The 27,774-nt window shown below is 39.7% G+C and overlaps 1 protein-coding gene across 1 annotated transcript; it reads right to left on the minus strand.

Moving 5' to 3' along the window:
• Positions 1-5,205: 5,205 nt before the first annotated feature.
• LOC119652255 (meiotic recombination protein SPO11) lies at positions 5,206-27,555 on the minus strand. The gene is made up of 5 exons (XM_038056236.1): positions 27,334-27,555; positions 6,390-7,344; positions 6,181-6,324; positions 5,777-6,122; positions 5,206-5,709 (listed from the first exon to the last, which is right to left on the minus strand). Exons 2-5 carry the CDS (start codon positions 7,202-7,204, stop codon positions 5,278-5,280), a joined length of 1,737 nt encoding a protein of 578 aa, XP_037912164.1. The 5' UTR covers positions 7,205-7,344; positions 27,334-27,555; the 3' UTR covers positions 5,206-5,277.
• Between the last annotated feature and the right edge of the window lie 219 nt (positions 27,556-27,774).

A 27,774-nucleotide genomic window follows, 5' to 3' on the forward strand; every position in this document is an offset into this window, starting at 1 on the left:
AGCCAAGATGCTACCAGATGAGTACTTCTATCGGGAGTAGTCAGCTTAGTTCTCTAATATACGGTATCTTAGAAAACTATAGACCGCTTGAAGCTGCATATCGGCTAGGTGCTCTTCGAACATGCTGAGCAAACCGCTTACGATGTGTACAGGAATTATCTCTACAGGCTCACTTTGGATGAATCACCTGACTTTCCTACATATGAATGTGTAGCCGACTATGGGTATCGCGTATCGCCCAAGGATCAAAGCTTAAGGAGATTCGCGACCGCCTAGAAATCTGTTTAATGGTATAAAATTTGTTAAACTAAACTGCTAGGGGTTTGAATCCTGGTGATCATACATGTTTGTATGAAGCCCACCATTATATCAACTGATCGTACGATTCACTTTTTCACTATATACACATCGCAGACAAGACGACCTGGTGCCGAGAAAGATGCCTTCTAGCAACTTCTCCATACAAAGTAACGTAACGTGCTTGCTGTCATTGTGCGGGATCTTAATGGTCATGTACGTGAAAAGGTAACTGGGAACAGGTGCCATGCAAAAAACGGGTTTGAAGCAAGTAACGAGGGTGAGAAGCCTATAATCGATTTTGCGGACACTCATGACCTTGTACTTGTAAACACATGGTTCATCAAACGGTTGGCTTCTTCCCATATTTTATAATGAGAAGAGTAAAACGCAAGTCGCCTATATACTCGTAAAACGCCGGTATTTTATTGCCGTCACTAACTGCAGAGCCATTCCCCACGAGACCACCCCAACTTAACATCAGCCCTTAATTACCGTTTTCGAATCAAATCCCCAATAAGACACCGTGAGGAACGTACTAGTACGCCGCATACTAAATGGTGGCGTTTTCGTGAGAAGAAAAAAGAAATCTTTCCCATTACGCATTGCCGACCATTACGAACTTCGAAAAATCGTGATACCAATTTTAAACAAGCCGGGAAACCGGAAGCTAGACGCTTCAGGTATGAAAGGTTTTGTGTATTTCTTTTATAAAGAGATTTGGGTGTACATTTGTCCCATTAGCATGTAGCACGTAAAATATGCATATATTATGTGAAAATATCCACTTTCAAGTGATATTGACATTCATAGTCTTGAATTTGCAGAGGAGCGACAGATTTCACATAGTATAACTTTGTTAGTAATAGTGCGATTTTCACCAAATTTGGCAGAATCATGATCTGTACGGTAGCCTACATTGCTGCAAAATTTTGTGATTCTAGGGTGAACGTAAGGGGGGTTTTCATGTCAATAACTCAAAATTAAAGTAATATACTATTATTAACTTTATTTGAACAGGTATCGTTATGGAGGGTATTTCGGAGCCTAAGCTCCATATAGTGGCAGCCCCCTAATTTTTTCTAGATTTTTCGGTTGGGTAGTTCCTGAGAATGGGTTCCTTAAAAAAATGACCACTTTCAACCCCCCGCACTCCCCACCTTTTCAACGAAAGTCAAAACTAAGACCGGTTTCGAAAAGTACTAACCGAGACCTTTAATTTGATACCCCACGTGACTATATTTGATGAAAAAAAAATGTACACCCCCCTTTTGCATGTATGGGGATCCCCCCTTAAATTCATCGTAAAAGGATGTAGCTCACTATATGCGTGAGCGTTCACAGTTCCCACCTTTCTACCAAATTTGGTGTCAATCGCTATAACCGTCTCCGAGAAAAATGCGTGTGACGGACAGACAGACAGACAGACAGACAGACGGACAGACAGACAGACAGTAAACCGATTTTAATAAGGTTTTGTTTTACAAACAAAACCTTAAAAAGGGCTAGGGAGAATTAGATTCTTCTTGAATGGAATTTTAATATTTCACTGGAATTTCAATTATTCTCGTTAATTATGACGTCGGCATCTTATTTGTATGGCTTAGAATGCTGTTAATTAGCACGAAATTGATAAGTTTGAACTGCTACAACTTTCCCACTAATAGTTGGATTTTCATGAAACCTGGCATGTGTATACACAAGGCTGTCCTCTATGTGTGCAAAATTTAGTACACTTAGGATGAACTTAAGGGGAGTTTTTTAGTCTATTTTTAAAAGTTGATAATATACTATTAGTAAATTTTTTAAGCAGATACCGGAATAGGACATCTCTGAAGATTAGATTTCACATAAGTGTTTTACACAAAATCTTAAAAAGGGCTACAGATAAGTAGATTCTTCATAAATGCGACTTTAATATTCCACGCGAATGTCAATTATTCCGGGTAATTGTGACGTCAGCATCTGATTTGCATGGCTTTGGAAGCAGTAAACTCGCGCGAAATTGCTAAGTTTGAACTGCTATAACTTTGGCATTAATTGCTGATTTCTATCGAATTTAGCGCATATACGCGAAATATTGTCCTCTATGCTGGTACAGAATCCGGAAGTCCTAGGATGAATTTAAGGGGGGTTTTTCAGTAAATTTCTAAAAAGTAGTAATATACTATTAGTAAGTTTATTTGAGCAGATATCGGAATGGGACATATTTTGAGGCCTAGATTTCATCTAGGCGCACCACCCTGATTTTTTTCGGATTTTTGGGTTGGGTAGTTTCCGAAAATGAGTCCTGTCTCACTTCAAATGCGTGCATTTTGACTCCTTACTCACGCACTTTGCAATTTATGCCAGAACTAATGTCAGTTTCGGAAAGTACAAATCGAGACCTTTCATTTGATACCCTACACACCTATATCCGATGAAAAAAATTTTTGAGTCCCCTCTTTGCATGTATGGGGAGCCCCCCTTTAAACTCCACCTAAATTTATGCCACTCGCTGTATGCGTGGGATTTCATAGTTCCCATCTGTCCACCAAATTTCGTTCGGATCGGTTTAGCCGTTTTGGAGAAAAATGCGTGTGACAGACAAACAGACATTGAATCGATTTTAATAAGGTTTTGTTTTACACAAAACCTTAAAAACAATCAACAACGATCCATGCAACTTTCGGGAGTCACCAAGTCAGACAAGCGGTTACCAACCAGGATACTTGGTGTTGGAATAACAAAGTCCAAAAGAAGGTCCGCAAAAAACGCCTCTACCATAAGTTTCTCTACCATAAAACGATGGCCCATTAACAAATTTGCAAAAGCCGACAAACAGAGAAAGCGATGGGTGTTACTCGAACGGTGCATTACAAAGATCTTTAAGATAAAATCAAAAGCCGACACCAATGCACACAAAATATTGAACACTTCTTTTGCGTTAAACGGTACTGTGCTTGCCGATCGACTAGCCGCGACGAATAGATGGCGAAAATATTTCGAACAGATTTCAAAGGAAGAATTTGTTTATCTTCCGCTTCCATAAGCAGTGTCGATATTTGGTGAAATGTCACATGTCCGTGTGACTAAAGCCTCGGAAACAATAAAACGAATGAAATCGAAGAAAGCATTGGTTACTATGCCATACCATGAAGATTTTTCAACGCATTCTTCACCACCGTATTCACGACATTGTTTAAATGACGGGGAATCAAGCCGAATTTGTCAACCCAGAAGTAACAGAAAAACTCGCGCGGCGGATTAAATTGCTCTACTACTAGTTCAAAATGTGACGGGTGGACACTGTCACACAGGACATCCAACGTCCAGTGCCCTATACATTGCTTTATGGCGATGATGTTTTCCTGTAGTCGCATAGCGAAGCTGATCTAAAACAACTTGTTCAAAAACGGAAGAATCACCTCATACAACACGGTGTTAGATTGAATCTCGATTGACACCAATGAAACAGGTACTATCACTATCAGTGGCAGTAACCTGCCCAGAACGAAGAGATTTAAATAATGCTATCAGCTAGTGAACTGCGATATGAAGTTGCCTCACCCATTAACACAGCCTGGATGAAGTGGCATTCCACAGTTTGCATTCTTTGTGATCAGCTTATCAATGAATGTCTCATCAAATCCGTTCTCTATGGTTCTTGGTGTTGGCCGACCGTAAAATGTAATAAACGGCGCCTCGCGGTAACATCTGAAATGGTTTGGTTTGAACATCGAAGTCAATTGGAAGCAACTAAAAGGCTGGCCAGGACAAAGGCGGCTTGATAGACTGGGAGATAATTTCAAAGTTTTACTGCTGCATCTAAATGAAGCATTTGAAAGAGCAAAATGGTGCAACCGATCAAAGCAAGCCTACCTCTCTTCTGAACGGAATAAAGGCTAAAGCAGATAAAGAAAAGGATCTGCAAAGGCTGTAGCTACAAATAGAGCATAGTTTGAAGAAAATGTTATTTAGTATTGATTTCCATGTTCCGTCTATTATTGAACATTTTTCACCCTCCCAATGACAAATTCAATTTGTTCCAAAGCAAACTAGTTTTTTGCCCTCAGAGGTAAAAAGTCAAAATGAGCCTAGAAAACTCTTTGCAAGTAACTTATGCATGCATATAAATGTTGTAATGTATCTAAAGTAGATATCGATCTTTTCACAGGTCAGGCCACCAGTGTATAGGTCAATTTTCCAAACTTTTTTCTTACACTTGATCACCTTTCTCCTAATGATTCTATCTATGCTACACGAGTAGATCAATACCAGATATACTTGGATCCATTACTCTTCTAGTCCTCAAAAACTCCAGACAGTGTTTGCTCACACTCAGAATCACAACATGATTCAAATCGTTTTCTTATTAAGAACAAATCTTCTTTTGAACATTTGGCGCCATCAATCATTATCTGATTTTGATATATTCTTCTCCGAGAAGAAATATTGAAAAATTATTGGAATTCCATTTTTTAAGTCGGTATGAGCTGTTGTCTTAGCTAATAAGCCAAAGGAAAAAACCTGGAGATGACATGCTAATATTATAAGTTGAGGGAATACGAGTATATCGATGAAAGCCCGAAATTGAAGTGTGTTCCGCAGCGCGGCAATGGAAACCGAAATGTGCGAAGATATTTCGTGAGGTTTATCGATGATTAAAGAAGAGATAATGGAGCAAATTTAATCATTCGTTTAGGAAATGTTTTCACTGAAGTGAGTGATTTTAGAAATAGTTGCGTTTTAATATTTATGATCTTTCACAGTGTGAAATCTTTTGGAAAAAGAAATATTACTCTCAGTGTGTGGCTTTGCGAGCGACCAATATTTAAGGTGAAAACTGCAAATTGCCACCTAATACTATCTTCAAAATTTAGTTCGGCAATTACTTTGAATAGGTACTATATTACAAAAGTTCGCCTAGCTGATAATACATCTAGGTCCATTTATTATTAGCAGTAACAATATATTGATGCAAAGCGAAAATCACATCTTTTACTTGGTAAAATTTCGTCGAATTTTATTGGGAATGTATTCCGACAATAAATAATTTTCCGAAAAACTTGAAATGCCTTCAATCTCTGCTTTTCGATTCCCGCGCTGAAGAATAAGTAGTTCCCTTTTGACCTCTTCGGTTATGTAAGAGCGCTCAAGAAGTTTTCGCAGTTTTCTTTTATCTTCGCTGCTTAGAACCATTGAAGGAACCCCAAGTAATTCTATTTCGGAAGGATGAATTCCAATCCACTGGACTTTCGAGCAAGCCAAATGATCAGCGTTGAATGACATAGCTCGGGAACCATGGCGGTATACAAAAAATATTTCGATACCGAATGGATCAGCATCAAATAAACCATAAATTGGAATTTCCAGATCTGTTGCAATTTTCTTAACGATGATTCGAGTGCTGACATCGGGAAAGCCTTTACCCTGCAAAGATACACAGAAAACCATGATTGACAGGGGTTGGCTATACTGAGTCATTTGTTACCCCTACCGTAATCAATATCAAATCTTGACCAAGAATTTCAAATATATTTAGTTTTATAAGCTTTTCGAAGACAGTGTCTTTTTCAACAATGAGTGCATATTTGGCGTTACTTTTTAAAGACTCCACACCTGAAGTATCTTGCGGTAATAAAGTGCCTCCAGGATATAATGAGTAGTCTACTGTCTCTCCATTGGACAAGTTAATCTGCAAACTTCCTGCAATAAGTCCCTTCGATGTAGAGAAGACTCCTAATTCCCATGGGGCAGCGTCCAACAAGCAGCAAATGTCTCTCATCCCCAAATTGATATTTGCCGGATATTGAGCGAATTCCGGATCTTTGTAGTATAACTCTCTGCAATAAATTGTCGGTAAAATTATATACTTTCCTCGCCGAAAACTGAACATGTTACCGCGCGGTACAACTCGTCCCTGATAGCAGGAGGTTATAGACTTCGGATAAGAGAAATACAATCATACCGAATCGAAACTGGCTCCGCCCGTCCATTATTGAAATCCTTTTCAAAGTGCAATGCTGTGATGGCTTCAGAGTGAGACTGCAAGATAGAATGCATTGTAAATTCCACACTAGTCCACACTAGGAAGATATAGAGGGACTTACATTTCGTCTCCTTCCAAACAGCAGTTCGATGAATTTGTAGTACTTCGAATCATTAAATCCACAGGCTCTCCGCTAACTATTTTCTCGAGAAAATGTCGCATAATACCTTCGATCTTTTTAAGTAGATTCAAAGATCTTGCTGATGTATTTCTTTGCGTAAATTCATCAATATCGATTTGAGTTAACAGAACAGAACCAGGCGGATCCTGCAAAATATCTGAAGCAAGTGCAGTATGTTCTAAATAAATAGGATATTTTACGTTTTTAGATATATCTTCGTCGTCCTGACTGTGGAAAATATCGGGCGAAAAAGCTCTTTCTATTTTTTCTTCTGGTAGTAATTGCGGATCTGTGTAGGAATTTCCCAAACCTACGTTATTATTTGAACCGGCAGGCATTACCATTTTTTGGTCTGAGGTGCTTTCTTTTATTTTTAGCAATTCGTTTTGAAGACCTTTCCTTATGAAATATTTGAGGTTAGCAAGTACTTTGGCTTGAGTTAACTGAACCTCGTAACCTTCCACATTCACATTTAATGTATTCTGATTTGATGGATTTTCCATAAATTGTTTTGCTTCTGCATCTAAATCGATGTCTACTACCTCAGATTGGTAATCAAGATTATTAAACGTTGGAATCGCTTCATAGGGTACGAATCCTTTCATATATTGCGAGGTACCAAAAGGGGTAGTGTTATAACCTGAATCCTTTTGTTCTGACTTTCTCTGCGAAGTTATAAGCATCATATAATCAAAACTAAAGTTGCCAAAGTTGCTAGGCGATGATAAGAGCGACGCAACACTGGATGAAGACATTATTTTAGGCGCTTGTGGCGACGGGGTAGACGACGAAAAGGATATATCTGTTTCTGATTTCGTATTGAGCTCTAGTTGAGAACCGATAGCAACAGTCAGTATGGAGTCATCATCTTCTTCATCGGAAAACAAATTTGGACCTGGGAAAGTGTACATTAGATAAAATACGTCGAACTAAGAAAATTTTCCAAAATGGTCTGTCAACGTTGGTAGCGGGAAGTTATTGAAGATGAGATTCCGACGATCTAAACTGCAATTTTTCCGTGTATTATCTGATGAATCTGCCTGAAGGCCAATCTAATACATAACAAGTCGGGAAACCAGAAGCTGAACGCTTCAGTTATGAAAGGTTTTTTGCATTTTTTATGGCATGAACGATTTTGATTTTTTATATAAGAATATTGGGCTACACGGTGGTCGCACTAATTCCACTAAGAGCTCGTAGTGAATATACTCGATATTCAATCACTTACCTCTTAGCGAGTAATTATTTGACCTGAAAGAAACACCTCTGATCTAATCAATGTCAAAACCTTGCCTATATTCGGTGAAAAAAATTTTAGGTATATGGTGACTTTAAGTTAAACGTGCAACAATGTAATTCACCACATGCGTCGGGTTCGTAGTTCCCACCTTCCCGCCAAATTTCGTGTCAAGCGGCATAGTCGATTCGGAGAAAAGTTCGTGTGACAAACAGGCAGAGAGTGAATCGACTTTAATAAAGTCTTGTTTCCAACAAAACCTTTAAAAGCACTTGGGAAAAAGTAGCTTCTTCATTTATGGGACTTTGACTTTTTAACTCGAATGTCAATTAATAATAGTAATAATCGTTGGCGCAACAATCCATACTGAATCAGGGCCCTGGAGTGTGTTAGAGTACCTAATTCAAGACCGTAACGGTACACTGTAGGAGGCAGTGTCGTCAGCATTGCGCTCGCCCGAGATGGTTGACCCAGGTATTCATTCACAGCTGACCTGACTGGTACCCAATATCCAGCCACGATCGCGATCTTCCGTTCACAACAGCCCAGCGCTCTAACCACTTGAACCATCCGGACACACTGATTGTCAATTACTATCGTTAATTATGACGTCATCATCTTATTTCCCTGACTTAAGAAACTAATGCTAATACTAATAACCGGATTTCCAGTATAGTTGACCAGATATCCGAATGGTATTTATTTTGGCGCGTAGATTTTATATAAGCCCAAGGTCCTAAATTTTTTCAGATTTCACGTCGATAAGGTTCGTTAGATGGCAAATTACATCAGTCGGAATTTGACTGTGCTTTTCCTTTTTGGCAATTACTTTTTGAATGTATTTAATTTGTATTAGTTGAGGAAGGTACTATTTTAGTGCTAATTATTCATGTCACATGCATTAGTATCTTCGATTTCATATAGAATAATTGAAATTTATTTTTATTCTTTTCATAACATAAAATGTGGTCGCACCCAGAAGATTATATGCGATGTTAGAATGTCGTAAGAGTATGCGCAGCAACCGATCTCCGGACTTATCTTGGTAAGTAAGTTTTAACCAGCGCGAATTTCATTTCCAGATGTCCTTATTTCAGATGCATGAAGCAGCATAATGTGGTTTCTCATTGAATTTTTGACGATCGATCCCCATGAAATGGGCACTATCACTATAAAAGAGAATGAACAGTGTCTAGCCCTAATGGAGACGAAGATGTTGAGTTGGACTAGTGGCGTGACACACCTTAATCACATCCGAAATGAAAATATCTGCCATCGATATGAGGTTGCAACAATCGTGGAAAAATGCGAAAGAAGCTTCTTTGATGGTATGGTCACGTTATTCGCGGTAAGGCCAAGTCTTGTCTGAACATCGAAGCTGATACGTTACATTGTAAAAGCCTCGCAAATAAATCCAGATCAGGCCTTTAATAAACCAAAATGGCTCAACCGACCATGGCGAGCTGACCCCGGTTATGAACGGGACAAAAGCTAAAGAAAAATAAGATTGGCTGATAACATTGATCCGAGATATTAAAATCTCTGGGTTCTAGGGAGGTCATTGCCGCTGGCTCCAGTACCACTGATAGATGCAGAAGGCCTGCTTCATTGGGATCGGTCATCAAAAGTTTGGTTTTATTCAGATTCGGCCTGAGACGGCATTATACGAGGGATCATTCCAATTTTGGACAAGTTGCTCAAGATCAGATTTGCTATAAGACACTAGGAAATCATAATGTACATAAAATAATGTATAGGATGCTAGACATGTGATAGTGTCTATAATAAGAACAAAGAGGATTGGTGAGAGGGTGCTTCCTTGATGTTTGATTGCTCCCGCAACTTCAGTGGCGCTGATTGTTAATCTCGTAAGTTGAGATCGTTCTTTTCATTTCTCACAAAGTCGCCAACATTTAGTTCGTGGGGTTCCAGTACGTTCGTCACGTTGTTTTATCGGTGATATGTTTCGCAAAACAGAAATCAACGGCCGATAGCCAGGACTCATTGGGAACCGGTTTGGGGCAGTAACAATGATAAAATACACCCACTCCAGCTGCAATTTTTGACATACTGAAAGAGCAGATGTAGTGGTTCAATATTTGACCTTAAAATTGGCTTGCTGAAGTTTTTTCGGTACATTTCAGGAGTTCACCTCATAAAGCACTTTATATTATTTATATTTTCTATACATCTAATTAAAAAAGAAACACTATTTCCCTACTTTCCAGTCGATGTTAAGAAACCTCTTTCATAAAGTACTAATGGACGGACACCTTTTGTTTCTTACACGACACGGCTATATTCGGAGAAAAAGATTTTCCATTCCTGCTTCGCTTGTACCCTTAAACATCACCCGAAATCATGCCTTTTATCAAGAGTGAAATTTCACATATTCATATGTCCGACAAATTTCATAATTCCATCTCAATTGCTGCAGTCATTTCCGAGAGGGATAGGCAGACAGGCTAGTTAAAGACCGTAAACGGACACTAACAAGTCCCAAAAACAGGTTTTGGATGTATACACTTTCGACAAAACTGATTTCTCGTTGTGAGCGCCTCGTGGGAGGTCCCTATGTATGTGGTGCAAACTAAGCCTACAGATAACAAACATCTCCTACAATGATTTACTTAACTTCCTCGTTTCGATGATATAGCAATGGTTATGATTAAAAGCTGGAAAGCGGTAGACAAAATTTAATTTAAGAGTAGCAGGAAACAAAGCTGCTTACAAGGGGCCTTAAGGGACTTTTTCTTTCTCTTCTTTAGCTGGTCAATCCGTCACAGGTTTGGTCCGGGTTGAACCAAGAGATTCTAGGAGGATTTAGTGTATCAAGGCATCACTGTTTCGAAAAGCCTTTAAGTCATTTCCCATCGATTTGAATGTTCAATCCAATCCTAGCTAGTGAGTAGTCTCTTTCAATATCCTCATAATAGAGACAACGTCATATCGATGGTGGATGTCAAGTGATCACTGCCAATAATCGAACGTGCCGCCTGGGGACCGAATTTTGCACTTCGACTTGTCGCTCGAGGTCAGCTTTATTATGGGCCGCTTGGGAAACGTAATCTACATAGAGAGTTTATATTGCTCTAAACATTTCATATTCTTTATTTCCTAGAGGATCACCGGCAGAGACATGAAAAGGTTGTGATATACCTGCCGCTTAAGTCTTGGGAACGCGGTATAGCAAATTAATTAGCGCACCAGTTCCTCTGGCATTAGATATTGTCAAAGTGCATACCAGATGAGTTCGTCTGTCATGCAGTCAAACAGCGATACTTCCCAAAGTGTTTCCCATGAGCACAAAAGAATCGCATATTGTTTCGGTAGCTTTGCATTCTTGACAAACCTAGTTTGCGCGCTATAATTTGAACTATTCCGCGAATGCGCTTGTCAGGAACACGGTAATTAGAACATTTCACCGGAATGCTTGTCTTTCTCCATATTGGAATGATTGTACTTTTCTCCCCAATAGGTATCTAAATAAGCCAAAGTCTTCGGTTCCAGCTGTTCACTTTCCAAAGTTCAATTGCAATGTAGTCCGCTCCTATTACTTTTCCCAATACCATTTGTTTGATTGCCTCTTTAACTTCAGTAGCACTGATAGATCCAGAGGGCATCGCTGCGCATTTAATACGATTCTGGTAGGAATGATGCTAAATGTAGGAAAATGCAAAGAATACTTGATATATACGCAAAAATTCTACTGAGAGAAGCTAACATTTACGAAAAAGGGAAAGTGATTCGGTCGATTTGAATTTTTGAGGATAAAGGTACTATGTAAACAATTTCTGTTCTATTCGTTTATATTTATAACTACAAATTAGCATTAATCGTTATAAAACACTTTCTGTTTTTATTGCCACCAACCACAATCATAAAGTCTCATTTCAAATGAAGTAATAAACGATCATAGAACAATAACTCACTAAATTATCTTATGAGACTATAGGAATGTCGCAACCATAACGAAGAATATCCTGCGGTGAAGACCCAAACGCTCAAATACTATACAAACTACACATAAAACCCACCTGCCTATCTATCATCAAAGGTGCTCGTGCCATTTAATGCTCTCCAAATGCACCACGCCACAAACCCTAGATGAATTGTTAAAGCCTTCCAGGCCCATTATATGTGTGTGCAGATATAGTCATCAGCCTCTGTTTCCAAAGCCTGAAGTAAGCACTTATAGAGTGGACAATTGTAAAAGGTGATTATGATCCACGGCTACATTGCTATGTAGGTATGGTACAAACCTGGACTTCATCTCTGAGGTTTTTTATCTCGTGAACGTTAACCAGAGCCCACTATTTAACTATTAGCATCTGCTTACTCATCATTTATAGATTTTCACTTCACATCGGTCATAATTTGCATGCATGTCTACTTGCCTCATTTACATAATAGGAGTTGCAATGTTTGAAAACGAAAATATTGAAATGGATCTAATGAAGATGGCCAGCAGCGCGTAGAAAGAAGCTGTTGGTTGTGATCAAAATTCTCAAATAGCAAAATTGGTTCCCACCCCGACCACGTCAACAAAGTGATTGATTAGATTTCCCAGACAGAATAGGCTTCACACTGGCGCACAAGATACGGTTTATCACAAGCAGATCCTCAATAAGAAATCAAGTCAGTAATTCTCGCTATTATAAGCGGAATCAGCCAGACATCTGCTAAACGCACCTGTAATTGTTTATGTTTCTACGCACATAAATATATACATATGTTCGACTATGCGCACGAGCCGCAGCATTTTAATTAGGAAGCCAGGATAAAACTGATTTGGTGCTGCAACAATTTTCAAGATACTTGCCGATCGTTGACTATGAATTTTAAGTAGTTTATGCAGAGCTGCAACGGGCCTTAATCAAATTATAGTTCAGTATCTCGCGACTACTCCAGGTGAAGTTTGGACGCGTGTGCATCCACTGATAATTATCTGTTAAGATTGTAGTTCATACTGTCATCTGCTTTCAATAAGAGCAAGCGTGTTTTAATGCCGAATGCAATTATCTAGTAGTTTTTCTTCCCCTTAAACACAGGTAATTTTCATGTTTGATTTGAACAGAAAATATGTATGCACAAATGTCAGATTGTTATTTAGAAAAACTCATCGATCCCAAATCGTCACTAGACGTAAAACGACTCTGTAGTGAAATCAAATACTATATTTTGACCAGTAGATAAAACGGAGCATTAACATTTATGAATATCGTCTTACCACCTGGCAAATTCTTTGCAAAATTTTCCTCAAGATCATTTTTAATATGAAAAGCAAATCATTCATCATCTCAGCAATTATATTGAATATAATAATAATAATAATCGTTGGCGCAACAATCCATATTGGATCAGGGCCTTGAAGTGTGTTAGAGCACTTCATTCAAGACCGTAACGGTACACTATAGAATAGCATGTAGGAGGAGGCACTGTGGTCAGCATTGCGCTCGCCCGAGATTATTACCCTGATTTGACTCAGGTACTCATTCACAGCTGAGTCGACTGGTATCCGACGGCAAAGCACGATACAAATTCCACTGTCACCAGTGAGACTTAAACCGCGACCTTCCGTACGATAGCCTTGTGCTCTAACCACTTAGCTGCCCGGACACTATTCTATTGAATAGTTTGGTGAAAATCCTAATTTTATTAGCAAATTTGGTGCAAATTTATTATACTTTCAAACATCCAAGCATAGTTTCACATCATCGTGAATAATCTGACGCAACAAAAGTCTAAAATATCATAATACGATAACATACATAGTTGCATTTCTTACAACTTCCTCCCTTTCTGAATGGCTCGAAGGCCCCTGGCTTCCAAAATAGCGCAAGCTTAGTTTTCTCTGTTCAATTATAACACTACGCCCTCCAGAATGACAGTCTAAACAGCGATGTGCTGTTCGCATTAGTTGAGAAATGTTGCCTTAGATCAATGTCTCTTCACTCTACTTCTTAATGTACGTCTGCGGATACTTCATTCGTCCATGCTTTGCACGTGCCCAGTCCACTAAAGTTTTCATCGTTCCACGAGGTTAATTGCAAATGCAATATAGCATATGTATCATTCTAAACCCTCCCCTAACTTATCTTAGAAGTCGTTCGAAAACATCTGTTACCTTTTGTAATTTTCATCTGTATCTGTACACTTATCTTATTATTGTTTTATATCTGTAGATCTTCTTCTCTCTGTACTTTTCTGGTCTTTATTTTTGGAAGGACTGGATAATACATTTTATTTGCTATGAATTATTCGCCGTTGAATTTTATCCTGTTCTTTCCCATCTTCACCAAAGTTTATCCCCATAGAAATAAAATGCTCAACATTGATCACTGATTTGAATCCACTGTCGAATTTAGACCCAAAAACGCCTCCTTCATATAAAGCATTGATCACGCCATTATCCTGGCGTTATCAGTACACGACACTAATTGAGTGGATTTGAGCAATAACCGACTCCTGGGCCGACTAAATTTTCCCAGCATAAAGGCGAGGCCAGTTTTTACTTCAACCCTTACATTCTTTCAAAATTTATCCAAACAACAAGAAACAATTTTTTATCAAATTTCAAAGTCCAATACAACTTTTGAGGAATATTTCTATCAGTAATGCCACAACCTTGTTGGAAGTGAACGAAAATCCAAATCCGGCAGTAAATGATGTCGAAAACCAAACTTTATTAAAATGGCTTTTAAGACATTCTGTCTGTTTTTTTTTTCTTTGGAACGTGGAAAGCTTCAAAAGCCACCGTTCACTCCTTCCAGGCGGTTATGTGGGACTCTTACCCACTAAAATGGCCTTATTCTGTTTCTACTCTCCACGCAGGGCTCCCATAAGGTATTATCTCGCGGGGCTGGATCAGAATTTATACTGCCGAGCAGAACGTTTTCCAATGAGGTACACTCGATCATAAAGACGTTTCCCTTTTTCCACCCGAATATCAATTGGGATCATCGTTCTCTAGATTCAACATGTCGGGAGTACACGTATTTTTGCAAACTTTTTTTATGTTTGATTGTGGTTGAAAATTCATCTGAAAATATATTAAAGACATATTCGATTTTAAAAATTAGAAGGCAGTGTACAGCCCCAAAGGAAATTCCGTTTCGCTCAGAACGCGGAGGAAAGAAGCTGCACACATCTTCAACGTACAATGAAGATTTAAGGTCGGCAAAGATCGCTTCACGTCGGCAAGATTCGATCTGATGACAGATTACACTCGTTTGCAGTATGGCGGCGCTTATCGTTTTCGGCTGTTCCATTTGAATGGGACTAATTAGCATGAATTCGTTCAGAAAACTTTCAAAGGCACTAATTGAATTGCAAGTGCCAATTAGAAATGTCATCATCAACGGCGCAACAACCGATATCCGGTCTAGGCCTGCCTTAATAGCGTTATCGTGGATACGGCCACAAACATACTTGGCCCCAGCCGCACAAGGAGTCGGATTGTTGGGTACCATCTCTAAGATATTCTCCGCTCTCTTACTAGGCCGGATAGCCCCATACGCCCAGAACATCATTGGCCCATACCAAAGAGGCTCCAGGCAAATCAGCAACAGATCAGATTTTCTCTTAGCGGCAAGCGATCGAAAAACTGTTGGAATATGGACAACAGTTGCACCATCTATTCATCGACTTTAAAGCCGCCTATGATAGCATAACCAGGGTAAAACTGTACACGGCCATGAGAGAATTCGGTATCCCGACGAAATTAATAAGACTGACTAGGCTGACCCTGACCAATGTGCGAGGCCAGATAAAAGCAGCAGGATCACTCTCAAGACCTTTCGACATTAACAACGGTCTACGAGAAAGTGATCCGTGATGCTGAGATAAATGCAAGAGGTACGATCCTCTTTAAGTCCACCCAACTACTGGCCTATGCTGACGATATGGACATCATGGGAAGAACCACCCGAGACGTACAAACTGCTTTCATTTAGATCGAGCAGGCGGCGCGAGATCGTGGGTTGCACATCAATGAAGGCAAGACAAAATATATGGTGGCAACGTCAGCACCGAAGACGAATCAACCAACAACATCAAACCGCACTGGTCAAACACGAAGAAGAATAAGGATAGGAGAATACAATTTTGAGACCGTTGACAATTTCTCCTATCTAAGGTCGAAAATCACAACCGATAACAACTATGATGATGAAATCCGCGCATGGTTGTTGACAGCGAACAGAGCTTATTACAGCTTACAAAACCTGTTCCGCTCGAAACGTCTCACCACGGGGTCCAAGCCTTTACTGTTCAAGAATTATGATGTTGTCGGTCCTTGTGTACTCCTCGCAGACTTGAGTTCATAGCAAATAAAACTTCGAACTCTTGGCCGCGTTCGAGAGAATCCTCCGAAGGATTTTTGGCCCCCTACATGAGGATGCACGATTCCGTAGCCTACATAACGACAAAATCTATGAGCGATGTCATGACCGTTTGGTTGTGGATAAAATCCGGCTCAACAGGTTGCGGTGGACGGGTTACTTAGCCCGTATGGATGAGGATGATCCCACCCGGAAAGTCTTAAGGGCAATATCTATGGTAGAAAAAGGAGACGAGGAAGACCCTGCGTAGGTCAGGACGCCAGACATCTTTTAGAGATATCGAATTGGTGGGCCTCGGCGCAAAACTGAGGTATCTGAAGTTCCTTATTAAGGCGTCCTAGACCGGATACCGGTTGTTGCGCCGTTGATGATGGTGATGATGAAATAAAATAAAATAAAAAAATTCAAAATTTGAAACCGTCATGTTGCCTTAAGCGATATACAGCTTCATTTTTCTTCTATTTACTTTCTTTTCCAGTGCATCCGTCTACACTGGGGCTGCATATAGCATGGTCGAACGAACCACCCTTGAAACAAAGAGGAGATCACCCAGCCTTGAACCACTTATATTCGGTAGCATTTTCGCCAGCAGTATTCCGTTGTTATATGCCCTAGTTGCTGCACCCTGCACGTGTAATTTGAAATATAGCCTCTGGTCGATCATTACGCCCAAATACTTGAGCGCAGGCTGGGAATGTATTATCTGTATCCCAACTTCGATCTTCATAGACATACTTTTCCTTCGCTTAGTGATAAGTACTACTTCCCTCGTATGCCCTGTGAGCGATAGACCTGCGTTCTCCAGTCAGGAATTAATGTCGCAAAATATTTTATTGGCGCAAATCTCGGCCTCATCAAGGAGACGTGTAGCAACCGTCCGCCCAATGTCGTCCACGAAGCCAATAGTGGTCATGCTGGCAGGAACATCTAACGTCCGCACTTATTCATAATTATCCACAAGAGTGGTCTTAGGACGGACCCTTATGGAGCTGCGCATGTTATTTGACGCCGATTAAAAAGTCAGCAATGTTGCGTACCTGGTGCTTCAGCGCTCCCAATTTAATTAGGACCTCCAGTATTTTGCGTTAAATTAAAGGCATTATTCACATCAAGTGTTATCACTGGACAGCATTTGTCCTCTTTGGGAGAGATTCAACTCATATTAGCAATTAGCATATTAGCAAAGGGCGGTAATCTGTTGTAGATTATTCGTTCAAATAATTTGCCAGTATTATTGAGAGGCATATCGGTCTGTAGAATGAAGGTTCGCCCAGAGATTTATCTGGTTTGGCTTCTAGGACCTTTTTCTCGCTTACCATTGGGTTTTCGACGGGATTCACTCGAACGAAAGGAAGTTTAGCGGTATTTGCATTTTGTGGGAACATGTTCGTCGTGTAGAAAGCTAGGCCAACTAATCGGTGCGGCCCCCATCAGCTTCCTTCCAGATCGGTTTCAGTTTCGTTGACTACGTCTCTGGTGAACGTCTTGCGACAATCCTCAATTTCAGGGTTCCACTTGAAGTTTGGTACTCGCTTGTGTCGCCTGCTCGTTGTAACTTTTGGTGATTTGGGAAGCCTTATCATTTGCGTTTCCTTCTATGTTGTGTTTTGCAGCAGGACCTCTTTGAAAGTTCTCTCGTCAAACCTTTTAACTACCCATTTTACACCTGATTTCCGGAACCAATTTCCTTTTAAAGTTGTTTGATTTCGAAAATTATGTCCTGATTGTCCCTGTGTGTTACTTTCACTAACGGTCCATTGGAGATCCTTAGCTAAAGTGTCACTAACAAATGTAACATCCATCACCGACCCGATTTCCCTTCTTCGGAAAGAAGATAAATATACCACCCAATAAACAAATAAACTTTGAATCCACGCATAAAGTGGATTTCATTGCCGCACGCTGGACTTAAGAGGGGTCCTCATACATCTAAAAAAGTGATCAAATGAAAGGCCTCGATCAGTATAAGTTTTAACATTGATTGGAAATGAGAGGAGTGCGGGGGTACGCAAATGGTCAATTACTTCAATGACTCGTTCTCAAAAACTGCCCATAAAGCAGAAAAATCTGAACAAAAAAATTATAATGGTCCGTGCACATGGCATATAATCTCTGAAATATTTTCCGTTGCAATATCTGCTCAAATAAAGTTAATAATAGCAACAGGGTATATTCTGAAAATTTACGGCGAATCTCTCTTAAGTTCATCCTAGATCCTAGAAATTGTGCAGTAGTATAGGTTTTAAAAAGTTATAGTAGGTCCAATTTGGCTATGAGCTATATATAAATGGAATCATAGTCTATCCAAATATTCTGACATAAAAAATCAACGTGTGTATATAAATTAGAGCAACAGATAAAGAAGCTACTGTTATTATATAGGAAACCAAAAGTTTCAGATACTTTTGGTACGTGGCAATAAAAAAGTACTGTTCCGAAGCGAGCCAGCGTAGAGAGCGAATGAATCTCCCATACTGCGTCACTCCGAGTTCTCGCACGCCCACCAGTTCTCACCATGTGCTTCGAGTAATTGCTATTTTTTATGTACACATTTTTATGCACTTCATGCATATTGATTGGTTGCATTTTTAAGGTTTTGTGTAAAACAAAACCTTGTTAAAATCGGTTCAATGTCTGTCTGTAATTTGGTGAGAACATGTGTGACATGCAGCGAATGGGGCCATTTTGAGTTGAAATTTAAGGAGGGTCTCCATACAGGCGAAAGTTGGGTGAAATTTTTTTTTTCACAGAACATGGTCATGTGGGGTATGAAGTGAAAGGGCTCAATTTGTACCTTTAGAAACTTATTTCTGATATTGGGTAAAATCTAGGGGCGATAGGACACAAAATGTGTGCCCCAAAAAGTGAGTGAGTGCCCAGAACCTATCCAACCGAAAAATCTGAAAAAACTATAGTATATTGGGGGGGGTCGATGGTGACGTTTTGGTTTCCCTTTTTGGCTTTTTTAGTTATTTGCATTTCAGCTTGAAGCTTGATTTCCTGGTAGTAACCAATATAATAGACATGTGCGTATCTAGTTACCAGCGGTTTTTAGCTTACGTACATAACCTATGCGTGCAAAAACGTTAGATCATGTGTATCTTGCCGTCTTGCAAAATATAACGCAATATTTCGTATTCTTAGCTATGTGCGAATGGAAAATCGTGCATGGAGAGTTTCTCACATAAAATGAACACAAAACCTTTATACCCGTAGCGCCCGGCTTTCTGTATCCCGACTTGTTTATGACTGCGAAAGATTGATGACTGAACTTTTCGTACTCAATTAAATTAAATAAAAGCCAAGTCGAGGATAGGAAAACGGTATATTTTAGTCTCTACACTAAGCAGGTTGGTCATCAGTTGGCTTCAGGATTACGTCCGATAGACTTCTTGGGCTCATCAGCCGGGGGTTGTAGGACATTAGTCAGATTTTGGCACAACGCTTTAGGCTGTACAAGTATATATATAACCACAGATTTTGTTTGTACTGTACATAATAAAAAATAATAAAGAATTATCTTCTAGATTATGTTCTTCTTTTAATTGGTTTAGGAGTAGCTAAAACGTACAGAGTAAAACCCAGATGAAATTACCCATACAAACAATTAAGCTAGAGAAGCTATCAAAGACCAACCAAGCTTGAGAAGCTATCCAGATGTAAATGTAATGCTGCACTTTGGGAAAAAGGTCCCAAGGTGTATGGTTGCAGTACATAACATTACATCCATTTAGAAGACTTAGTGCTGAGGAGAGTATTATTTAAACCGAATTGCATGTGTCTCTGTGTGTCTATCTATCACATTCAATTAACTTGGATATGGCTGGGTCAGCTGGGGAAACCTTTACATGCAACATAGTATCATGATTTTGTATTGGATTTACGAGAAGACGCTTCACATATAACCGAAAAAAAATCTCCACTTAGAATATCAGGCGAAAAGCTTCATTTATTACTTTTCGAAATTGGGTTAACTTCAAATGTCAAGTAAAACCTAATGTAGTTAAGGCTTAAAACGTTCTCCAAACTTAAAAATCTCAAAACAAAAAAAATGATACACTTACATGAAATCTATGCCTCCTACTATCATGCACCAGTTTTATCTAATTTGATAGTTAGCTAATTATTCGACTAATAATTGATTCAGTTATTAATTTCAATCATCGATTAACAATTGATTAGTCGTAATCACAAGTGAGCAACTAATTTTTTTCAATTTCTTGTTGTTGTAAATTGTTAAAGTTGATTAGAGACTGGCGAGTTCTAGATGAATTCTCACTCTCAGATCACCGTTACACCGAATTTAATCCGAATATTGCAGGCGAACAGTCTGTAATACAAAGACAGAATCGTACGAAGACGGATTGGACAAAGTTCACTAAACTTCTTGGCAACAAAGTGCAGCTCTCTAGACAGCTAAGTACTCTTTTGGAGTTTTTTGAAGAGGCTTGTCCTATTTTCTGAGGCCAAAGCGTTCAGTCGGCTCCATGGTGGAAGACTCGTTAAATCAACCTCAAGACTTCTGAATCGTGCTTGTAAAAACAATAATAATGGAGGCTATCCAGCAATGCTAAAGGAAGGTATAGAACACTTTACGCAGTTTCTGAGAAATATTTTTCGAAAATTTCTCGTCTGGGCTACGTGCTTTCCTCTTGGCAGAAGGTTACGGTAGTTTTCATAACTAAGCCTGGAAAAGACAACTATTCAAATTAAAAGATGTTCTGACAAGTCAGCTTCACAATACTTTGGCTCACATTTATAAGCATTTATAAGAAGGTGCTAAGGTCACACCTACTAAATGAAAATCAACACGCTTACCACCGTGGAAAGTCTCGTGAGTTGGTTTCAAAAATAGAGGATGCGACTCTGAAAGGTGAGTACGCGTTGGGGGTGTTCCTGGACATTGAAGGGGCGTTTGACTGTGCGCGCTTTTAAAAACTCTGTGATGATACCAGAGAGCATGGTGTTGATGAAACTTTAATCGAGTGGATCTATGCTATGCTAATGCAGAGATTACTGTGCGCTGAAGTGGGTGTTGATCGCTACCTAACGACGGAAGCGCTGAAAGGATGCCCCCAAAGGCGTATGCTATAGCTGTAGAAGTACACAACGCGCTGTTGATTTGATTGACAACTGGTACTTCAGGTAGGCACTTTCAGTAAATCTAAATAGAACCACAATGGCATTATTTACAAAAAGGAGGAAACTGTATGGTCTTTGCCTTCCAGAGATGAGGGGTACCACCTTCGACTCTCCGAAAAAATAAAATATCTGGGAGCTATTCTAGATAAGAACCTTCTTTGGAACAAATATGAAGAAGTAAAGACGAAACCACTTATGAGCTGTGTAGGCGAACCTTTGCCACGACACGGGGGTTCAGACTTCAGGTAGTAATGTGGATTTATGTATGATGCAACCATTAGGCCGATGTTCGCTTATGCATCCGTACTGTGGGGGGTTAAGTTGAAACAAACAACGCTGTAAACTAGCCACACTGTAAAAAACTGTGTGTCCGGGTATTACCGGTGCCATAAGCATGACATCCGGTGCAGTTCTAAATGCATTACCCAATTTGTAGCTCATGGATTTGTTTATTCAGTGCACCGCAATGAAAGCTGCTCATGCACTACGGGAAATGTTTGTGGGCGGTGCAGAGCATTGAATGAGTTATTGAGATAAGTGAATTCAGTTTTCGGAATGGCTTTTCTCGGTGCCTGCTTGGTAGAAGGTATGAAATTATCTTGAAAAATACAGAAAACTCAGACGAACCAGAAGAATGCATGTCAGGATATGCTGACGTCTCCTACACCGATTGTTAAAAAACAGAACAGTTTTCTGGAGCAGAAGTCCCCATTCCGAATAAAAACGAAAAATGGATTTTTCCTTTGGGACAATATGCAACGCTTTTTAGGCTGAAATTTATGCTATCGTAAGGTCGGCAGCCTGGGTGATTGAAGGGCAATCACATCGTGATCTGTAGCGGTAGTCAAATTGCTTTGAAGGCGTTGAGCAGTCCTTTGATCACGTTAAAAATCATTCAGGAATGTAGGAACCGTTTGAACTCTGTTTCTAGATTCAATACGGTGGAATTACTCTGGGCACATGGTCATTACGGTGTAGATGGATATTCCATTAGACAGGGGAGCGGCAGCTAGAAATAATAAACCTCTTTATATTGCATAGATCATGTCCAGATGGCTCTGAAAGTCGCGATTCTGACTTCACTGGTAGCAGAAAGTATCGTGGCTAGATGTCGGATATCAGTCGATTCAATTGTGGAAATAAAAAACCCATTAGATGCAGCCTCACCCTGGGAGCAGTGCGACAAGGTAAATAAGGGCTGTAATTTGCTCCCTTCCTCAGCATTCCGTCAATTTCCTAAACAAAGCCGTAGGGAAACTTTCTAAGGTTGATTATGGGTTTAGAATGTATATCAGGTTCAAAATTTAATTAACACCCCAATTCGCATTCGAGCGAAGTCAGGTCTCAGAATGTGTGCCCTAAAAAGTAAAACAGGTCTTCAGCGAAAAATCTGAAAAAATCACAGTAATGCATCTATCTGAAATGTAGGTCTTAAAATACATTCCATTACGATATCTGCCCAATTAAAGTTAATAATAGTCTTCTTTTTCTTCAACCTTCCCGTTCACAAGCAGGGTCGGTTCGTCGTGATCGGTTTCGCCATTTGGCTCTATCGAATGTCTGATCTGGGTGCAATCTCGAGGCTTTTAAATCCCCATCCAGCGTATCCAGCCACCGTTGTGTAGGCCTGCCTTTTGGTCGTTTACCATCGACCTCGATGTTCAGACCAATCTTGGCAAGTGAATTCTCGTTAGCACGAATTGCGTGACCATACCATCGAAGACGCCTCTCTCGTAACTTTTCCACCATCGGTGCAACCCCATACCGATCGCAGATATCCTTATTTCGTATGTGATCAAAACGTGTCTCGCCACTAGTCCAACGCAACATCTTCATCTCCATTACCGCAAGACGCCGTTTATTGTCTTTTATAGTTGGCCAACACTCAGAACCATAGAGAGCGACAGGACCGATGACATTGCGGTAAATTTTAGACTTAAGGCGTTCGTTGATACGTTGATCACAAAGAACTCCAGGTGTGGAACGCCACTTCATCCAGATTGTGTTAATGTGTGAAGCAATTTCATAACGCAGTTCTCCATTGGCTGATAGTGTTGATCCGAGGTATTTAAATCGCTCAGTTCTGGGCAGATCACTGGCGCTGACATTGATTGTACCTATTTCATGGGGATCGGTCGCCAAAAATTCAGTTTTGTTTAGATGGCTTTCCCCGATTTCATTCGTTATATTGCCTCCTCGACCTCAGTTGCTCTGACAGATGGAACTGGTCGGCTGGCCAATGCGCTCCCCACGCTGTTTTATCGGTGGCTTAATTAGCAGGAAATCAATCAATGTCCGATGTTTAGGGTGCGATGGTTGTGTGGTAAAATGTTGGCATCTTGCGTTTTACTGTTCCCACTATAAAATGTAGGAAGATGAGACAGTTAATAATAACCTTTTAATGGCTGGCCGCACTAATTTGAGAAACAACTGGCCCCCTGAACTGCAATACAAATAATTGCCCTCTACACTTTGGTTAGTCCAAAAAAAAACTAAAAAAAGTCGTAACTGCAAACCCTTAATTTTTGCATTATGAGCGGGTTCAAAACGCGTAGTCTTTATTTCAAAGAATGAGAAGCGAACGTCTGGCTTTAAACCAAGGGAAAATTCACTTCGTAGCAGTAAATTGTTTTGGGTTCCCCCAATTTTGTCGCAAGGGTGTCATATATACATAAATCTGAAAGTTTGGAAGCATTTAAAGGAATATTTTTAATTATAGCCATCTGCAAAAATAAAAACGTGCAAAAAGGTCCCTCACATAAGACGAACACAAAAGCTTTGTACTTGAAACGCCCGGCTTCCGATATCCTGATTTGAGAAATTGTTAACTTACGGGGGAATTCCTCCTCTTTATAATTGGACCTTTTCATTGTTGTATGGCATATGAAACTACAATATTAAATTTAATCTAAAACAGGAAACTCAACGCATCGGTTACAAAAGGTTTATCAATTTCATATGTCATATTCACTTTAATGTGATACTGGCATTCTATGCTATCATAAGATGAAATTCACATTAATTGTGACTGTGACCTACTAAAACTTTGTTAATAGTGACACGATTCCATTTAAACTTTCCAATATCTGGTTTTGTATAGTGTTTTACGTTTCTGCAATTCTTTGATCCTTGAATGAATCTAAGGGAGTTTCCAGCCTTCTTCTTCTTCTTTAGCCTTGCCCCGTTTAGTAGCCGAGTCAGCTCATCTAAATCGGATCTCTATTTTCTTCGATCATATGATTGGTTCAGATCACAGTTAGATACTAGACAGCTACCACACTCCCCCTTGCCCCTCAAGGGGGGAAATCAGTGCGAGTACACACGATTTCAAATTGTTTTGCCCCTGAGCATGAGCGAGATGTAACGAAAATCCGATCAGCTGTGTTTGACATACCGCCCAGACTTGCCAATGTATTGGTGAGATTGGCAAGTTTTTGCTTATGGATAAGTGAATACGTGAAACAACTTTTTGCTATATGGGTGAGCACGCCTTAGTACCAGAATAGCAAAAGCTCACCGATCTCTCTCTTACCAATGCGATTTGCCTTTTCCTTGTTTAGCGTCTCTGATGTGTAGAGATAAGCTTCTGCAGCACATTCGCAAGTGGGTCATTTTAGTAAGGGTACTGCCTATAGTAGATCTACTGTGGTTCAGATGGAGTTGAGACGCTCTGAGGTGCTCTGAGGCGTTGATGAGCCCAGTTCACCGTTTACTGATAGTATCGATCAGAAATACTTAAATCGCTCAGTTCTCAGACGAGTTGCTTGGGATTAGCTTTGTTGTGAGACGTTAAGAAAATATCATCTGCATAGATTACTGTGTGCGGCACTAAACTTTGGGTGTCCTGCTTGACAGTCTTCATGGCAAGAACAAAGAGGAGTAGCGAGCAGACGCTTCCTTGATGGACAGACAGACAGACACAGAGCGGCTTTGATGTAGCAGTTACAGTTTGAATTCTCAAGTACAATTTTTTTTATCAAATATAGTCTTCGGGGGTATCAAATGGAAAGTCTCGATGAGTATCTCAGTTCTGACGTTTGGTACAAAACGGGGGAGTGTGGGGCTGGACAGTGATCATTTCTTTCAAAGACCCATTCTCAGAAACTACCTAAACCACAATTCTGAAAAAAATCAAGAGGCTACCACCATACGATGCCTGGGCCTCAAAATACCCTTTATGCCGATACTTGTTTAAATAAAATGAATAATAGTATATTACCATATACCCCCTGAAGTTTATCCTATAATCATCAAGTTTTACAGTAAATGCTAAATGCATATACATAACGGATAGTTCTACACTCAAATAGACTCACAGAAGAAGCAAACAAAACCTTTCATAGCTGAAGCGCCCAGCTTCCGGTTTCCCAACTTGTTAGTTTGAGTTATTGGGTTGATTTTATTGGAATATGGTATTAATTTTTGGATTTTCTTTTATAATGTTTAGTGTAAAATAAAACCCCATTAAAATCGGTTTACTATCTGTCTGTGTGTCCGTCTGTCTATCTGTCGCAAGTATTTTTCTCGGAAACAGTTATAGCGATTGACACCATATTTGGCGAAAAGATGAGAACTGTTAACGCTCACGCATACATGAATCACATCATTCTACCTTGAATATTAGAGGTTCCCCAAACATGCAGAACCGGGATGTAAATTTTTTATCTCCGTCGTGTGGGGTATTAAAAGAGGAGTCTCGATTAGTACTTTCCGAAGCCGATTAGTTTTGGCATTTGTTGGAAAGATGGGGAGTGCGAGGGGTCGAATGGTCATTTATTTCACAGACCCATTCTGAGAAATTACCCAACCGAAAAATCTGAAAAAATCAACAGTCTGGGGCCTATGCTCGGAAATACCTACCCTCCATATCAATATCTATTCAAACAAAGTTAATAATAGTATTATTAGAATTTTTTGTAATTTACTACGAAACCTCCGTTAGGTTCGTCCTATTACTAACAAAGTTGTAATAGGTCAAAGTTGTTGCTACAGTGCAGATTTTAAAACTTTGAATGCGAGTAACACGCGAAAGAGGCCATTCTCACATAATATACGTATATATTACGCGCTAGATTCTAATGGGACAAAGTTCACTCAATTTTTTTTATAAAAGAAATACACAAAAGTTTCACACCTAAAGCTTTCAGCTTCCGGTTTCCCGACTTATATTTTAATTATATTTATTTTTGATTTTGTGATTTCTGCTCCTCCTCCCTGAACTAGCAAAGCTCGCACTAATAATGGCACACCAGGCGGGTAAAGGGATCTCAAAGGCTCCACGCTTCACACCCAGGTTTAGATTGGATGCTGATTCATCATTCGGTTTGCACGATTGTCCCATTTTTGTTGAATTTCCCAGTTCCAGTGCCTGTAGGATCGAAGTGTTCAAAGGATACCCCCCACATTCACGAGCCTGGCTATCATAGAGACAAGTAAGCACATGTCGACGAAACGCTTCGGTGAAGCTTCAGTATTTGCCGGCGGACCTTTCACCAACTTTTTAGGCTTTGGGGATGGCTCTCTCCTCTTGGTCTCTCCCCTCACTAGGTCATTACAAAATCATGCTTTTCACTCTATGTGTGGGATTTCACAGTTTGCATGCGCCCGCCGTATCTCCAAAAGTTCATCTAAATAATGTACGTAGTCATTTCTGAGAAAAACGTTTTTAACAAACAAGCAGACAGACAATAAACTGATTTGATGAGGCTCTGTGTATAGCCTTGAAAAGTGTATAGCTGCGTGATTCTAATAGCAACTAATTGAGTTCCTCATCCAGACGTCAGAAAAAACATAAATATGCTAGCATATGACCTAACGTTGAAGAAACTCCCTTTCGTTGACCCATTTTCACTATTCACCAACCCAACCCCTTGGAAGCGATCTTAGATAAATAAGAGTATAATATGCAGTTGAAACATGAAAGTGATATCGTTTATGCAATGTGTCAAATATACATTTTATTCTATAACAACTGCTAACTATTCTCATGGACTTCATCTAAGTGATACGACAATTACTTCAAAAGTTCATTTGACATCAGTTTTCCGTTGGTTTTTATGCACATAAGTATGTTTGTTGAGCCCCTATAATGATAACTAGCTCCCAATAAATTGTAACGAACTTGGAAATTTATTAAAATAAATTACGTCTACCACCAACTCACCTTTTCTCCTGGAAATAAACAGCAGTTCCACTCTACAGTTTCTTCAGGTGACTGATTATATATCAAATATGACAACGGAAAGATATTATGCAGAGGAAGCATTTCCGCAAAACATCCTCTGTGTACTAAACGAAATTAGAAAAGGGGTAACGAATGAGAACTATCTATCTAGATACACAACATAAAAACTTTATGTACCTATTTTCAATTTTATATTTTCTGCACGTTGATGACATGCGGGTAGTTCAGGTGAGACTAAAGGTGCTCGCTTTCGTAAGCATACGTCTACATAGTCAAATTATCATATCTACAATTGGTTGGGTTCAGGACAAGTAGCGGCGTTGTGTTTTTCTGGAAAAAGGCGCCCAAGTGAAAATAGATTGTCACTGACTGGGTAGCCGGTGATGTGCTTTGAACGATATTAATTGCCGTAGGCATGTG

Source organism: Hermetia illucens, chromosome 3 (assembly GCF_905115235.1).
Source record: "Hermetia illucens chromosome 3, iHerIll2.2.curated.20191125, whole genome shotgun sequence".
Taxonomy (NCBI): Eukaryota; Metazoa; Arthropoda; class Insecta; order Diptera; family Stratiomyidae; genus Hermetia; species Hermetia illucens.

Excerpts from the sequence above, each read along its gene's own strand:
- LOC119652255 (XM_038056236.1), bottom strand. The coding sequence starts at position 7,204 with ATGTCTTCATCCAGTGTTGCGTCGCTCTTATCATCGCCTAGCAACTTT. Across the intron at positions 6,325-6,389 it reads TGTTTGGAAGGAGACGAAAT|TCTCACTCTGAAGCCATCAC; the intron begins GTAAGTCCCTCT and ends TCTATCTTGCAG. Across the intron at positions 6,123-6,180 it reads GGGACGAGTTGTACCGCGCG|AGAGTTATACTACAAAGATC; the intron begins GTAACATGTTCA and ends AATTTATTGCAG.